The 19,200-nt window shown below is 31.0% G+C and overlaps 1 protein-coding gene across 1 annotated transcript in view; it reads left to right on the forward strand.

Annotated features, from left to right (window-relative positions):
• The window catches only part of LOC111642235 (ubiquitin-conjugating enzyme E2 variant 1-like), a 47,913-nt gene that overhangs the window by 5,517 nt on the left and 23,196 nt on the right, over positions 1-19,200 (forward strand). The window contains exons 2-3 of the mRNA XM_023388547.1: positions 3,676-3,752; positions 17,924-18,072. Coding sequence (XP_023244315.1) covers positions 3,713-3,752; positions 17,924-18,072 — 189 coding nt within the window. The 5' untranslated portion in view covers positions 3,676-3,712. The remainder of the gene's footprint in view (positions 1-3,675; positions 3,753-17,923; positions 18,073-19,200) is intronic.

The raw sequence follows: 19,200 nt of genomic DNA on the forward strand, positions 1-19,200 counted from the left end.
ATGTAAAAATTCTCTAATTAGTCTGGAAACGGGGGACCTAATTCTTGCATTCTGTGAAAACGGGTAAGATTAGCTATAATGTAATTATCTTAATCTTCACTATCGTTACTTTTTGCCCAGCGAAGCGGGTCATTGCAGCTAGATTCTAGATTACTTAGAAAAACAGTCTTTTATATATAAAAACAACTATATTACATACAAACGTACGAACAAATAAAAACCCAGCGAAGCGGGTCCTTGCAGCTAGTTTTCTGTATAAAAATTCGACACTGAAAATGCCAAATACGTAGAACATTTTATTCGTTTGAAGTAGACAATAGATCCAGCGCTTATTTGACTGGATAGTGGGTACTGTACGTAAACGCACAAATACTGTAATTTTAGACATTATTTATAACTTAAAATATTTTCTCACACTCGAAAAGGAAATTTTATTGGTCAGTTATTAAGCATTAAAAATTTTACGAAGCCGTTTGTAATTTACGAACGGCAATTTGTCTATATGAAAATGATATTTGTGCCTGAAGTTCGCAGAATATATTTCTTTCTGAAGCTGCTGTCTTTCGGAGGCCCCAAGCACGCGCTTCTTGCACCTGATCTGTAGTCCTCCACTGTTAATTAACCATGAGAAACTGCATGATTGAGAATACCGTGTTTCCCCGAAAATAAGACATCCGCAGAAAATAATACCTAGCACAGGTTTTGCTGAATTGCGAAATATAAGACCTCCCCCTGAAAGTAAGACCTAGCGAAGTTTTTTTTTAGTCGTAACGGTCATGGACAGATGGTTGAAAGTGGCCGTTGACTTTTTGAAAGTACAGCCACTGATTGGTCAACAGACAATTACGCCACACGGCATGATTTGTATAAGACTATGGCTTGAGAATCACAGATTTGCATAACGTTATGGCTGGTGATGGCTAATTGGTCGGCCGGGAATCACGCTACATTACATTTGCATAGTGCTACGGTTCAGTAAGCACTAATTGGTCATCGAGTCCGATGTTGACGCTATAAAAAGGCGACAGTTGGACACACCGGATATACGTCACTCTCTCGTCTAAGTTCGATTTAGGAATTTTTTGTTCAATAATAAATGTGAATTCTTCATCCTAGAAAAAATAAGACATTCCCTGAAAATAAGACCTAGCGCATTTTTCAGAGCAAAAATAAATATAAGACATTGTCTTATTTTCGGGGAAACACGGTAGCTATGGAAAGAAAATTTTTTCCCTGTACTGTCACCTCCCTACATTTCAGTGGCGTGCAGTGACATTTGATAGTAGGGAAGCTGGATTTCTGTAAGAAGCCGACTTCCAGGGGCAATCGGTTAATTGCGCGTCAGCGATGGTCAAGGGTCCATTCTTATCGTTTGTTCGATAATCCAGTAAAAACCGCAGACTTCTCTAAATGTATTTTTAATTAATATCACAATTACACTCCGAATCGTTAGCCATAATATAAGGGCTAAAATTATAAATAAAATAATAAAAACTTACTTGGTGAAATAAAATGTGTGGTGGATGTATAGTACATACCTGGTACAAAATATTCTTCAATTATATTATAATTAAATATAGCTTTGTAAAGAAACGTACATAAAAATAACATAAAATCTTTACTTTTTAAAACTTAAAACAATCCATTTAGTCAACTAGCTCCCTACAAGTGGCTAATGAATGGAATCAGAGACGGTCCTGGTAGGTGCATGCCAAATCCCAAATCCCGAAGGTGCCGATACCGGTCAATGTCAAATGCCTCTTTTGTCGCATCATTAGTAAACCTCAAAGGACGCGACAGGGTTGTTGTAAATTTTAAACGTTTCTCACCATAGCTGTAAAAATCTAAATATGTTAAACATAATAGATTGTCTGTCGTTTGTTTTCTAACTAATTCGTTTTAGGATCAGGGTACACGAAAATTTGCAAAATTTACAACTTTTCGGTCACTGACATTGAACTGGAAAAATTTCTCTCTTTATTACATCTAATATTACGAAGAATGTACTACGACAGAGCCATAATCACAGATAAAACAATTTATCATAACAGACCAGACGTCACACTCATTGACAAACACAATAAAATCACGTACATAATAGACATAGCCACTCCAAACATTCACAATGTACAAAACACATGCACTGGAAAAATTAGCAAGTACACAGAACTCGCCCAGGAAATAAGACATCTGTGGAGGATGGAAAGGGTGTTTATTGTACCTGTCGTTCTCTCCTGTACAGGTGTGATACCACACACACTACACAAAAGCCTGGGAACATTACAATTGAATAGAAATACATACATCACACTACAGAAGGCCACTATATTGAATCATGCCATATTGTTAGGAAATTCTGAATACAGACAGTGACACTGACACACTTATTTAATTTTAGTTTTATTTTGGTTGCTATGCCTTGACTCTGGTCCGGCATAGTACACAACCACCAGTGTCAACAGAGTATAAACCACTGAACCCAACATAATAATAATAATAAAATATTGAAAAGACAATTTTATGTAAAATAATTTACAAAGTAGTTAGTGTAAATTAAAAGCTTAGGTAGGAACAAAATAAGACACATCAGTTGAAAAGAATATATGAATTTATTTAGCAGGAACAGAGAGTGAATACTAATGACATGTTTTCAGTAACAGTAGCCTTTAATCTTTCGATATTTAAAAATCTATAAAAATACAATTCTTGCAGAATTAAAATTATAAAATAGAATTTTTCAGTGCAAAAGTGGAACTATTAGTTTGAGGCACGCGTGCATATTGTACTGTACACGTAAGGACACCATATTTCTGAATGCGCGGCTGTATACAATAATCGAATTTTGACCAGTTTCATCTTTAATTTTTATCATTTTATTCAAAAATTCTATATTTTGTTTTATTCAATAATATTACAAATACAGGTAATATATATTTTATATATTCTCTTCCTTCGAAGAATAAATTTATTTCATTAGACTGCTTCTCAAGTTTATTGTTATTACGCTATTATTTCAAAAATGACTAGTTTTCGAGTGAAAAAAATTTAAAGATTAAAAGGCACTTAATTATAATTTTAAATATACTTTTAATACTTTTAATTAATAATTTTTGACACGAAGTTCCAAAAACTGTAGGACCTGAACTACAACTGAATTTGACCATTTACATTCTGTCACTTTATGCATTATATTTGGCGTTAGTGAAAACTGCAAATACTTAGTCTATATCTTTGATTTTGATAGAGGCCCAAAAAATAACCTTTTCTAAATACTCAACTTTTAGAATTCCAGAACCCAAAGCAAAGTTTAATGTTTAATGGAGTAGAGAATAGTCTATCTTAGAATTAATTAAATATTTATTTATAAATTATTGAATTGTATTACAACATAAAGCTAAAATAAAAACAGCCAACATAAATTCAGAAATCCAGTATTTCTCGTTTGACTTTCGTAATAATTCTAGTAATTAAAATTTCGACTTGAAAATAGCTACTTCATTATCAAAATAAGAAATTGCCATATGAATAAAAATTGTTTATTTCTATTCATTGCTAAAAATTATATATAATTTCAATTTATTAATGATATATACACAAACGAAATTATTGGCTAAACTTATTTAGAAATTTAACTGTTGACCAATAATAAAATCTATAATAAAGTTTTCGTTTTAGATTCCATTAGAGTAATATAATCTCGCACTAGAGTTCAATGAATGTAAGCAAGATGGCGGCTTCCACCGGCAGTTCAGGTATATGTTAACGTAGATATCAATTTTAATATAAATGATATATGTACGATTATGATTATACAATATTAAATTATTTGATATTTAATCAATAATAATATTCATTTACTATAAATAACTTTCAAAGTGTTATGAATTACATTAATCAGTCAGCCATTTGTCTTATCTTGTTTAGCGCAAATATTTGTAAAAATTATCTAATAAATTACACTTTTTAAGCTATTTTAATGCATATATAAACTTAATTATGATAAAAGATTGTATGATTTTAATTTTAGTACATAAGCAATTATCTATTGAAGTATTAAACTCAAATTCCGATAATGGTTGTACTGTACAGTACATGTAAGTTATTTTGAAAGGTCTCTGTCAAGACAATCTACGATATAAACATTTTCTTATAGAATTGTTATCTATTGACTTTTTGATTTTCATAGTTTTATTTAAAGAAAAGTTAAATGTTTTCCTGTATGGGATGAAACTACCAATATTTCTTTAACAACCTTAATAAAAGTATCATTTCATTATTTTTAAATGATATAAAGTTACATCAAGTCTGAAGTGATTTTTGGACAGTTTCAAATGACGACATGATATTACTTGATATCAAATGATGAAATGATTACAAGTAATATCATATGTCATTTGAAACTTGATATCATTTCTCCAGAAATCATTTTGAACTTGATATCATTTCTATAATGGTTTCTGATTGGTTTCATATGATACCGTGTTCTTTGCTAAACAGATTTTATAGAAGTCAGAAATACGGCAGTTCATTTAAGTGTAAAGGAGGTATGTTGTGTAAAGGACTTCATTTTACACAATGGGGAGGGAGAAGTTCGGGCATTGTCTAAGTGGACTTCTTTAGGTTGCGATTACACCTCTCAATGACATGGTTGAGTGCTTAACAGAACTCTACACTATATCTACAGGAGCAAAAATGTCAAAGGAACCAATGGTCTGCATGTGACCCTTTATGAGATATTGTCCCCCCAAAATCACTCTACTTCTAAGATGTGATTAAAAGTCACACTGTGTAATCTGCTAATCTTATTGTGTGTTTAACTGGCAGCCTGATACAGTAGTCATCCATTCTAACAATATTTATCGGTAAAGAATAAAGAAAAGATTAATTGTTACAGTGGTCAACTATTTAAGCAATGATTTTCTGACAAGGCATTTGGTCATTCCTACCTTACTGTGTTGCACACTACTATTAAGCTGTTTCTACCATTGATATTCTAACTGCCAGTGTTTTTTTTCCTTTGTGTGACTTTGTGTGTTTTTTTCCTGATGAGATTAGTGTTTGTGTTTCCATCTAGTTCAAGTGATTATGCCACTTGTACTAAATGTATGGACCACTTGACTGTTCATGGAGTACTTGATGTTATATAGTTGGTGGTTTGTTGTTCATAACTACACGTAGATTGATTCAGAGCATGGAGAATAGGGAGTAATACTAGTTTCAAGTAAAAACTGTTTTCGGCGAGTAGAAGTAATACATTTATTATTTGTTATAGGCACTGGTTGCTGTTATGGTGTTTGCTTGCCATTTTGCTAGTAGATGCCATAGTAGCAAGATAGCAACTGGAAAACTTTGGATGCAAATATCTCACAGAGTCACATGTATGGGTGTGATTCCTTTGACTTTTTTCTTGTATAGGGGTCCACAATTTTGGAGTGTGTGGGAAATCTGCCATTCAGAGTTTGAATCTTATTTTTTTTTTTTTAGTGATATTAGTGGCCTAAAAAGTCATTCTTATAAGCCTATTTCAAGGGTTGCTCTGGAAAATTTGAAAACATTGCCAATCATTCTGCAAATTTTAAATTTTTTTTTATCACTTCAAATTATTTATTGCCACTAGTTTTAGTTAATAATTAATGTAGGTGCTGGTAGCATTATCAGTTTGTAGTCTGGAAAGCAAAAGTAACATATTAAGCTATCACTTAGAAATAGGAATCATTTTTCAATCATTTTTTAATGAATAATTCCAAATAACACATTTGATCATAATGCTTAAGCAGTATTTCACAGGTTCTGTCATATAAAAATGTTTTGCTTTAGTCGAAGCATGCTTTATGACTCAATTTCACCCTGAATGTCGAAATAAGTGAACTAGGGTTTTTATCATCATTTCGATAAAAATATTGTTAAGTAGTATTGTTAGATAAAAATATTGCATGGCATCTACTAGTAGTCATGTCTTATCATTTGAAATCATATACTATTAAGACATGACTTCAAATTATATTTTTACTGGGAATGAAATTTCATATGACAACAAGTAAGTAAACAGATGTCTGCAACCACTGGCAAAAATTATAAAATCACTTCATTGTGAAGATGTTTTTTGTAGTTAAGTATGCAGCAAATAAACAATACAAAATACTTTTCTAATAATAGTCAAACTTAAACCTTTTGACTACTTAAACAATTGAAATAACATTATATAAATTAAACATAATTTTTTAAATTTTGAATATAGGAAAAGATTTTTGAATTATGTAAACTGAGGAAAAAATTTATGTAATCAGTCTACTTAAGCCAACATCTACAAACCTGATGTACCGTACATATGTAATATGCCAACAACTACCAGATTATATTGGGCTACTATATTACTAATTTAAATTATTAATAATTTAATAATAATTAAATTACTAATCATTTAAAATAATTGTGATATAATAGCCCAATATAACATGATAGTTTTTGGCATACAACGTAAATAATTTAATTAATATTTTTTTGCTCTACTTTGAACTTTTATAACAACCTTAATTCTTTCAAGTATGGATTTCATTAATGAAAAATAATATTTGCTATCAATAGCATTCCAGCATTCTTGAATAGCAGTCAAGAGATCTGATTTGCAGTATGGAGCTTTGTCCTAGATCAGTTTATTTAATTTCCATGTTTTTTACTGGGTTGAGATCTGGACTGTTTGATGGCCGGTTCATTGTGCTATATTGAACAATTTTTAACAGTTTGAGCCCTGTGACAAGGTGCACTATCATCTTGGAAAATATCATCACAAAACACATTTTCATGAATGGAATAAGAAAGTTCTCTAAACATCAATGTTTACCTGGGCATTAACTGTTGATGTAATAATGGCCAGCTTATATGATCCTTTTCCTGACATCCAACCCAAGTAATAACTGAGATAAGAAATTTTATCATTTTCATCCTTATAAGCTTTATTAGCATAACATCAGACAAAAGTTCCAACATTGTCTCTATAATGAATGAAATTTATGATTCATCACTGAATATCACTCATATAGTTGTCTATAGTCCACAAATGCTTTGCTTTTTAATTCTGATTTTGTTTTTTTGTTTGGTGTCAACGCTTTCTCATTTTGCATATGAAAATCCCATATTTTTCAAATGATTTTTAACTGTTCTATCCATAGACACTAGCATTAGCTTCTTTTCACCTCCTATTCATCTCTTTTGTTGTATATTTTCTACTTTTAAAACATATTGCTTTTAGTTTCTTAGTCTGATAATTTGATGTCTTATGGTTGACCACTATGTTGTCTTTTTATAATATTTCTGGTTTATTTATATTTGCACTAAATTTTAGATACTGTGAACAACACACATCTTTTGCAACAGTCTTTGTTGAATTGTTTTTCTTAATAAGTTTTACAATCTTTTTCGTTGTTTTCAATGCACCTTTTCAGGTAATAAACACACAGTGTACTAGAAGAAAAGTGTAAATATCACTCAAAACTAAAAATCTAGCTCATAGAACAAAAAATTGAAGGCAAAATGAACATTTTCAATTGTCTCCAGCCAACCCCCTGTAGGTTAAAGGAACAGAAACTATTTTCAGATTTTTAATTGCCTTTAGGTTTTTAATACAGAGGTTGAGGCGCACGTTTTAAACATGTAAACGTGTATGTGTGACGTTCGGCGCCGCTTTCCCGTAAGCCTAAAAGTTTGACAATGGTGTTTGGATAGTCCACGCTCGACATTCCAAACACCATCGTCAAACTTTTAGGCTTACGGGAAAGCGGCGCCGAACGTCACACGTACACGTTTACACGTTTAAAACGTGCGCCTCAACCTCTCTAATATGTATTTCATTTCTCAGAGATTTGAAGTAGTTTTGAATTTTCTATGTTTTACAAGTACATCAGAACTTTCTTGCCTGAGAACAGCAGTGATATACTGTTAAAAATAATTGCATGAATTTTTCTCAATTAAACTCTTTATACTGAACTCTTTATAACACTGAAAGGCAGTTTGCATTTTCTTTATTTTTGATTCTAAAATTTTTTCTTTATATTAAAAAAATATATTTATTTCATTTACACAATATTATTTTGTTTGTTTAAATTACTCTTAGTATAGCCAAAATATCTATTATTAGAAGATTATTTTGTGTGACATGCTTTTTATTTATTTTGTTAAATGCTTAAGACTAAAAAAAGAAAACAGCCTCGTGAGGAAGTGATTCCATAATTTTTGCCAGAGGATTGTAACAAACACATACATGTGTGTTATTAGATGATTAAATTAGTACTGTATACTTAATTTATAAAATAAGTTGTTTGAATTTTTTTTATTCTTTATGAAGAAAATGTTTTTCTGTATTATGAATTAATATATATTGTTTTTATTATAAATACAATGACTATAAAAATATTCTACAGTTATGGTAGTCACATTGATTGTTCTCTTACTGATTTGTACGGAAACAAATTAATTAATTTACTTTATGAAATAAATAGATTAGTTTAAATGGATCACACTAATCTTCTAACTTTAGCAATTAAACATTGATAAAGACACAAATGTTTTTAGCCTCTTTGAGACCATCTTCAGGCATTACTCCAAATAAGATGAAAACCATTGGGGGATTTTGAATGTCAGTTCTTCCACAGAAAAAAAATTAAAGGTTCATAATCCATTTGACTGCAAAAACTGTTGTAGATTTTCCACAGTAAATACAGTTTTTTTTCTGTGGAAAGACTGAGATTCAAAATTCCCACTGGTTTTATAATTATATTTGTCTTATTTGGAACAATGCCCGAAGATGACCTTAAAGATGCCAAAAATATTTGTTTTAATCAACATTTAATTACTGAAGTTTTAAGAGTAGTTTGATCCATTCAGCTGTCCCCTTCGTTATAGAAATCATATTTTATCAGACATACACCATATATCTGAGTTATTTTTAAAATTATATTAATATATGTTTTCTAGAAAGATAAATACTTTCTCAGGTTTTGCCTTTGAAGAAACTACATGTACAAAGACTTAGCAATGTAAATGAACTCTGAAACAAACTGTTATAATTGCAACAAGTCAAAAAGCCTGATGCAGGCATCAGGACAGACTAAATTACAAATAAAAATAATAATATACTGAATATTATACTGTAAAAATATAAAATAATTTATATTGTTAATTTAAATAATAACCAGGGGCACCTCTAGTGGCTGTTTTTGGCATACCGTGACAGAAAGAAAATGCCCAGTTTTTCAGATTTATATAGTAGATGTTCAAGAATGCTTCATAGGTGAATGACAAAGATTTCTTAGTACTAAGTTTGATCTTATTACTAGGAAAGAATTAAGTTTAAAAGAAATTAAATAAATTAAAAGATGACAACACCAAAAATCCAGCAATTCAGCATTCAATTGTTGGATTTTTGGTATTGTTGTTGTTAATTTACAAAAGCTTATTTAATTCAGCCATCACAAGGATCAAGCTGTATTGTGTCCAAACAAGCATTTCCTAAATTTTTATAGATTGGAAAGGTGTTCTTAATTAATATACTGAAGATATTTTCGAATTTGATGTTTTATGAGCTGCATTTCCATCAGAGATTCTAAAATACCTGAAGAAGAACCGTCATTGGGGTTTGAAAATGTTAGTAAAGAGCTATTTTGTTGGTTACGATTTTATAGAAGGAGAACGCACCGGTAACAGGTTAGGAAGAGTTTTCTCTGGTGTTGAGATAAAGATGTCTAGTGCAAGATCTGGTTGTAGAATTACAAGACATTGCATTAACAAATAACAAGCACAACACTGTTTTAGATTTTGTATCCTTATATCCATGTATTAAATTAGAGCTTTGCTTCTGTGCCTTAAGCGATTGGTTATTCCAGATGGTTAAAAGCCCTGCACACCATCATCAAATTTTAGAATTACCACACATGCTATGTTACTCTTTTTTTTTTTTAATATAACAAAATTTACTTACAGAAATAGTGAGTATCTATGGGCCCCTATCAGGTGACCTATGCAAATTAGTGATATGCAGCATAAAACATCAAATTCTATTATCATTCCTCCCTGAGATAATCGCATATAAGAGATATAGTGATGGCATCTTTTGGAGATCTAAGCCAGATATTAACTTCTAACAATGATGCCAAACATTTTCATAATTTCAATTGTTTTAAATTTTACAGCAGTATATTTGGAGAGAAAGTCAAAAACAAAGCCATAAATATTAAGTTCAATTTTAAAATTATATTTTAATGTTTACCATATATTTCTGCAGATAAGATGACAATAATTGTCTTATCTGCAACAATATAAATTTTTGTCAAAGTTTTATAGTTTTAGCATATATCTGTTCTATAAGATGACCCCAAACTATCAATGGCCTATAAATTTAGTTTAAACCAGCGATCATTTGAATAGTAATAATACTATATAGCATATACAGAATTGTCCTATTCGTAATTTTTCGAATGAACAAATTTTATTTTTTTTTGCATCTGGTAGCTCTGCCTTGCAATTGTTGCAAACATTCACACTGGGCTATTCTATTATGTAGACATACCCTACTCTCTTCGCATTTCTACGGGATATTCTAATATGTAGACATATCCTACTCTCTGCTAGTAAATAATTATGGTTTGTCCATGTTTTTTATAATAGTTTTAATTTATATAAATTTAAATTTTTTTTTGTATCTGCTCTATAAGATGACCCCAGATTTTGGGGGCCTTTTTTTATGATTCAACTATTATCTTATCTGCAGAAATACAGTAATACCCCGACTTACGCGAACCCGGAGTTACGCAATTTTCAAATCTCGTCGATTCGTCTTTTGTTTGAGCGCCACGCAACCCTTGATTACTCACTCCCCCCACACTATTGTTCAGCTTACATGTTCAAATGTGTCACGCGGAATCCACACATAGCTACAATTTATTTTGCGTTATTTATTTCTGTGTTTGTTATATCTACGGAGACTCTAGAGACTCTACTATGTCATCCAAACGAAGTAGAACTAATTCTTCTGCATCAAACAAGAAAAGAAAAACTTTATCTTTGGAATGTAAAGTTAACATTGGGTATGTTCNTGGTGGGGGGATTTTTCGAAAAATCCCTTCTTAGTGTACATTCTCTTGACGTACCCTATTAAAACGCAATCAAAAACGCAAAAAACCGCATCTAAAATAGTATAATAGAAGCCAAGTTCTTCACAGTAAGCCTTAATCCTGTCCCTCTCTCCCGCGGGGGGAATATCGAAAAATCCCTTTTTAGTGTATATTCTGTTGACGTACCCTATTAAAACACAATCAAAAATGCAAAAAACTGCATCTAAAATAGTATAAATAGAAGCAGGGTTCTTTATGGTAAGCCTTAATCCTGTCCATCTCCCCCCAGTAAAGGGAATTTCGACATGTATCTATACTAATATTATAAAGACGTAATGTTTGTAAGTTTGTATGCAGTGGGTAATCTCCAAAACTACTCGTCCGATTTCAAAAATTCTTTCACCAATATTTAGAATGGAACTTCGGGATGGACATAGACTGTATATTATTCCGTTAAACATTCGTATAAATTAAATGATATCATCTATAGTTAAGGCTTTTATGTCCAACAGATGGCGCTAGGAGTACGACACCCTAAGTTTGTTTTCTGCAAGGAATTACGCTTTTCTGTGAAAATGAACTAAAGCAGATCATCTTCTATCTATCTATATAAATAAAAATGTAATGTTCATTTGTTCCTACCCATTCCTTTGAAATTTTCACACAACACTGCATTTGAATATGCACATGTTTTTATATAATACTAGCAGACCCTGCCACGCGTTGTTGTGGCTCAAAATGTATCTATTATAAATTTATAACACTTCCCCCATGGGGGGGATTTTTCGAAAAATTTCTTCTTAGTGTACATTCTGTCGACGTACCCTATTAAAACGCGATTGAAAACGCAAAAACCCGCATCTAAAATAGTATAAATAGAAGCAGAGTTCTTTACGGTAAGCCTTAATCCTAACCATCTCTCCCTTCAGTGGGGTTGAATTTCGATGTGTATATTATATAAAAACACCCGTATTAGAATGCAGCGTTGTGCCAAAATTTCACAGGAATCCGTAGGAACAAACGAACATTACATTTTTATTTATATAGATAGATAGAAGATGATCTGCTTTAGTTCATTTTCACAGAAAAGCGTAATTCCTTGCAGAAAACAAACTTAGGGTGTCGTACTCCTAGCGCCATCTGTTGGACATAAAAGCCTTAACTATAGATGATATCATTTAATTTATATGAATGTTTAACGGAATAATATACAGTCTATGTCCATCCCGAAGTTCCATTCTAAATATTGGTGAAAGAATTTTTGAAATCGGACGAGTAGTTTTGGAGATTACCCACTGCATACAAACTTACAAACATTACGTCTTTATAATATTAGTATAGATACATGTCGAAATTCCCTTTACTGGGGGGAGATGGACAGGATTAAGGCTTACCATAAAGAACCCTGCTTCTATTTATACTATTTTAGATGCAGTTTTTTGCATTTTTGATTGTGTTTTAATAGGGTACGTCAACAGAATATACACTAAAAAGGGATTTTTCGATATTCCCCCCGCGGGAGAGAGGGACAGGATTAAGGCTTACTGTGAAGAACTTGGCTTCTATTATACTATTTTAGATGCGGTTTTTTGCGTTTTTGATTGCGTTTTAATAGGGTACGTCAAGAGAATGTACACTAAGAAGGGATTTTTCGAAAAATCCCCCCCCAGGGGAAAGTGTTATACATTTATAATAGATACATTTTGAGCCACAACAACGTGTGGTTGGGCCTGCTAGTATTAAATAATTTAATTTTACAGAATCTCTTCCGAATCTTATGGTTGCACTAAAGTTATTTCTGACAATTTGCATATCAGTTGCTTCATGTGAGAGGAGTTTCAGCACACTAAAATTAATTAAAAATTACTTGCGGGCAAAAATGGCTCAAATGAGACTTAACAATTTTAGCATATTAACATTAGAACACGAGTGAACACAAAATATAAATTATGAAGATGTGATTTTTGAGTTTTCAGCTGTTAAAGCTAGAAAGAAGAACTTTTAAGTGTTTGTACATAATATGTATATGAGAGTGTATTAATTCTACTCTCATTCTTCTTTTGCCATACCCAACATTCACTTTCATACATCAACGTGAAAGAATGTTTAATAAAACTGTACTATTATCATCATAATAGTAAGTTCGGGGTATTACTGTATACGGTAATAAATTTGATGAAAAATTTATTTTTATAAAAATAATTAAAATTCATCATATAATAATTTCTCTCTGAAGTAAGGGTGCAACTATGTAGACGCGAATTTAGAGTGAGCGAGAGGTTGTGAGCGATTTAGTTTTCGCAAAGGAAAACTGTGCACAAACAAGAAGCGAGAAATAACGCTGGCTAGAGCGAATTCCTGGTTCTCGCATATATCTGACAGGTTTTGATATTTATCGCATCTCGTCTCTTCTTGCCACATATTCTTGTTCGCTTGCATCTGCATAGTCGCACCCTAAGACTGTAAATGCAGTAAAAGTTTGAATTAATGAACTACTATGGGACCAAAGAATTTGGTTGTAATAATGAAAGTATGTTTTATTATGATTACTTGTTGTTACAGACTTGTTTGTTATGTCAAAGTCCATTACTATACTGTAGAATCATGTAAGAACAGATCTCAATAATGGACCTGGAGAAAATGTCTAAAGTTTATGGATTTTTTCTCCAGGTCAGTGGCATAGCTAGAGGGGGGTGGTGGGGGCAGTTTGCATCAGGTGTCACCCCTAAACGGGTGAAAAAATAAAAACTTAAACAAACCATCACAATGTTTGTTTTTCAACAATAAATCACTTAGGCTTGAAGCCATTTTAACCAAGTTATCTATCTATACTAATATTATAAAGAGGTAATGTTTGTATGTAGGGGTAATCTCTGAAACTACTCATCCGATTTCAAAAATTCTTTCACCAATATTTAGAATGGAACATCAGGGTGGACATAGGCTGTATATTATTCCGTTAAACATTCCTATAAATTAAAAGATATCATCTAGGGTTAAGACTTTTATGTCCAACAGATGGCGCTACGAGTATGACAACCTAAGTTTGCTTTTCTGTGAGGATGAACTAAAGCAAATCATCTTCTATCTATCTATATAAATAAAAATGTAATGTTGCAGATAAGATGACAATAATTGTCTTATCTGCAACAATATAAATTTTTGTCAAAGTTTTATAGTTTTAGCATATATCTGTTCTAATATTAAAGCTATCCATCAACCAAAGCTGAATATTATTGGGCTAGAAACGACTATAATACTAATAATTTAATAGACAATTTGGCATTAGAGTTAGGCGTTAAGCACCATCTCTTCATAAATTTAATAATTATAAATTAATTAAATAATTTAAATAATAATTTAGAATTACTGAAAGAAAAGAAACGGCCCAAAGGGGGACTCGAACCCACAACTCCTGCTTACCGTGCAGATGTGTTGTCAATTACGCTGCCCATATATCTGTTCTATAAGATGACCCCAAACTATCAATGGCCTATAAATTTAGTTTAAACCAGCGATCATTTGAATAGTAATAATACTATATAGCATATACAGAATTGTCCTATTCGTAATTTTTCGAATGAACAAATTTTATTTTTTTTTGCATCTGGTAGCTCTGCCTTGCAATTGTTGCAAACATTCACACTGGGCTATTCTATTATGTAGACATACCCTACTCTCTTCGCATTTCTACGGGATATTCTAATATGTAGACATATCCTACTCTCTGCTAGTAAATAATTATGGTTTGTCCATGTTTTTTATAATAGTTTTAATTTATATAAATTTAAATTTTTTTTTGTATCTGCTCTATAAGATGACCCCAGATTTTGGGGGCCTTTTTTTATGATTCAACTATTATCTTATCTGCAGAAATACAGTAATACCCCGACTTACGCGAACCCGGAGTTACGCAATTTTCAAATCTCGTCGATTCGTCTTTTGTTTGAGCGCCACGCAACCCTTGATTACTCACTCCCCCCACACTATTGTTCAGCTTACATGTTCAAATGTGTCACGCGGAATCCACACATAGCTACAATTTATTTTGCGTTATTTATTTCTGTGTTTGTTATATCTACGGAGACTCTAGAGACTCTACTATGTCATCCAAACGAAGTAGAACTAATTCTTCNAAGATGTGATTTTTGAGTTTTCAGCTGTTAAAGCTAGAAAGAAGAACTTTTAAGTGTTTGTACATAATATGTATATGAGAGTGTATTAATTCTACTCTCATTCTTCTTTTGCCATACCCAACATTCACTTTCATACATCAACGTGAAAGAATGTTTAATAAAACTGTACTATTATCATCATAATATTGTAACTTGATAATTAATGACTCTTATTTGTATTAATTAAATAAAATCATACTTTACATTTATTGGATTTTTATTAATTTTAACAGTTTTCACTCTTGGGGTGACACCACAATATCTGCACCGTGTGCCACCCATGCTAGCTACGCCACTGCTCCAGGTCCAGATGCCAAATCAATATATATTTATCTTGTTTCAGCAGATCTGTTACTGTGAATATAAAGGATTCTACTGTAATATTGAATTGTTCAGTACTCTATCAGTATTGTGGACTTTTGTCCTCAATATTGATAGTTGTAAAATATTTAAGCCAGATTTTTTATTAAACTTCTAAAAATAATATATCTATCTATCAGTAAATCTAAAGTTTTTATTTTCTTTTATGATCCATGTTTTGCTTTATACAAATTCAAGACTCATCGCTTGTAGAAAAAATGAAATCAAAATAGAACAAAACTGGTTGATCGTAAAACAAAACTGAAACTAGATAATGTGATGTAGATTAAACAAAAAATGATTAAAAAATGAATTTTATATTTATTTATTTTTTGCAAATAAAGTAAGTAAACTAACAACTATGACAAAATAAATAAAACAATGATTGCAACAAAATAAAATGGCAACTAAAACGTCCATAATAACAGGAGGACAGTGATCTTGCAGGACCTGAAATAATAGTTCATAGTAGTGGAGTACAGTGAATGAGTTTTCTTATAATTTTCCTATACTTTTGGCTGGATTGACATCAGATGTTTGTAATAATGCTAGGTCAGAAATATAAAGCTTTTACTGTTACTACACAATTATATATAGTGTAATTGTTGTTCAAAAATACTGCAAAACAAATTCTCAGATTTTTTAAAATTACAATAGAGCATCGATTATCTGAATCGATTGGGATTGTTTGGAAAATCAATTTTTCAGATAACTTATTATGTACAAAAAAACATATTAACCTATCCAATGTTGAAATTCATTCAAATCCTGGCACGTTCTTAAGTACCCTCTCATAGTCATGCCAGTGCTGCCAGCTAAAACACGCACACCAACAAAAATAATATTGAAGTAGCCCAAGACATAGCCAAAGATTGCAGCGCTAGAGCACTAGCAGAAATTTAAATTTGCCAACTGGAAAGCTTTCAGTTAATTGATGTTTCAGTTGATCGACATTCAGATAATTTACTGCATATTATATAGCAGAATATGTAGGAGTTTTTAGTAATTCCGTTTTATTTTTTTAATTTATACTGACAGTAGAGGTCATGCCTGATAACAGATTTGGTGAGATTTTGCCACAAAGTAGATCATATTGAAAGATGATCATAAGGCACTGGCCACACTTTCATGAGAAAATGCCATTTGAATTTTATGAAATTCATTAATTTAAATAGCAGAAATTTGATCTCCATTAACAAAGTTAGATTGTATAATAAACATGGTCATAAATAATAAACTAATGAATTGTGGGTTGTCTTGTACGATTCTTTTTTACTTTTTATTTCTTTCTCTCTTCAGTTTCCATTATTAAAAAACTTAAGATTAAAATAAAAATGTTGTGTGTTAATTTTTCTGAATTATTTATCATATTTTGTAAAATTGGAATGTCACATACTAGTGGAAGTATGGCCAGTGCCACATATTTTAAAAGCATATGGTTATCTTTTGATGTAATCTGTTTTATGATAAAATCTCAGCCAAATATTTCCCGTCTGGTGTGAACTCTCCTTGTATGATATGAGGTATAAATGTTTAGCTTTCACTTGTGTACGGAACTGTGGAATGGTTCACTTAAGTCAAGGACCGTCTGTTTTATTATAGAAGAAAATATTAAATTGATTTAGATTTAGGCATTAACTGCTACCTTTAAGGATATTTTGAATAATAAAATTTTACATTTTTTGTTGAAGAAATAATTTCTTCTGTAAATAATGAATAAATTAATCACAAACCTGACAATAAAAATGAAACTTTATGGGTATGAGATCTTTTACTTATTTAAATACTGGTGTATTACAAGCTTCATTTATATTTATTCAATCTATAATTATGACATAAAATTCTATGCATTGCCAACTTTAATATAACTTACATTTAATCTTAAATGGTTAAAAAGATTCATTATACTAATTCTTTGGATATATTGGTTCATTATAGACTTTCAGGATGTAAGTGCTTAAAAATTTTTTAGATTCCTTAAATGTCCTTAAAATGTAATTAATTTTTAAGGGTGAAAAGAAGTGGGAACAATATGCTTAATATTGTACTATTACATCAAAAATAAATACTGACATTTGAAATACTATTTTAAACAAGTTTTAGCATATGATAAACCAAGTTCATTTATAACAAATTAAACTTTTCTGAATAAGTTTGTGACAACATTTATAGTTTTTGTTATTATTTATAACTTTTTCCTTTACATTTTTTTACTAGCACAACTATTAATTTATTAACTATTACATTTTTGATGTCTTAGGTTTTTTTCAATTTTATTATTAGGTGTAGTCATTCCAAGAAATTTTCGTCTCTTAGAAGAACTAGAACAAGGACAAAAAGGAGTTGGAGATGGTACTATTAGCTGGGGCTTGGAAGATGACAGTGATATGACTCTTACTCATTGGACAGGCATGATTATTGGTCCTCCTAGAGTAAGCATTGATTTTGTAATAGTAAATTTTGTTATTCTGTTTAATTCATTCTTGTTATCTTATATATATGAAAATAATCAAGATATATATATGATCAATTTTCTGGAACGTTTACAATCATTCTTTAATCGAACCAATATGCAATAACAAATTTGAATTTAAAACGGTTTGAACATTTGGTTAAAAAATCGAAATGTATAAAAATATTTATAACAATGTCTGAAATGTTATCAATTTAATACACCTAAGTACTCAATGAAGACTAAACTTAGTTGAAAACAAAAAATTGCATCTAAAATACAGTGTATGGCCATTAAGCCGCAGACCAGTAATCTGTGAATTCACTTAAGCCGTGCAAAAAGCTTAGATCCCAATTTTTTGACGCTATGGATTGTACGGACCTGGACATGGCCTCTCAAACATTCGAGACAAGTGCTGACAGCTGTCATTTTGGCATTTCGAATGTCCGTGATTGACGTGTTATGCACTATTGCAGATTAAATATTTAAATGCTGGCTTATAACTTTAAAGAGGTATTTATAGAAGATTAGTCTTTTATTTGTCAATAAACAATAAAATAACTTACAGTGAAATTCAAATACAGTATTAATCTGTTTTATCCATGCTGAGTGTCAGCGTTATGGAGGCTGCCATTGTAACCGATTCACACTAGTGATGTAACGAATATTTGGTTATATAGGTACACACATGTCCATTTATATATATAGATAAACAATAAAATAACTTACAATGGAATTCAAATACAGTGTTAATCTGTTTTATCCACGCTGAGTGTCAGCATTATGGAGGCGTAGAAATAAGAAGTTACATAACTATTTAACTGCAAACATTTTTGGTATAAATTAAGTCAACATACATCACAGAATACAAAAGAGAAGAGAATATTTTGATTTTAAACTTCAGACAGAACAGAATCTAATATTGAGTAGAATAGAACATACTATAATTTAAAATTTGAACTTAAAACAATTATTTCTAAAATTATGTTTTTATTTTATAAAAAAGAAATAATGAAATGTTTGTTGTGATCAAGGAAATTTTTAAAATCAGTATTAAATTAGTATACAATATAAACACCTCTATTTACAGGGTGTTTCATGACACCCA

This window comes from Centruroides sculpturatus, unplaced genomic scaffold (genome assembly GCF_000671375.1).
Source record: "Centruroides sculpturatus isolate CEXI.00-Female unplaced genomic scaffold, Cexi_2.0 scaffold1471, whole genome shotgun sequence".
Taxonomy (NCBI): domain Eukaryota; kingdom Metazoa; phylum Arthropoda; class Arachnida; order Scorpiones; family Buthidae; genus Centruroides; species Centruroides sculpturatus.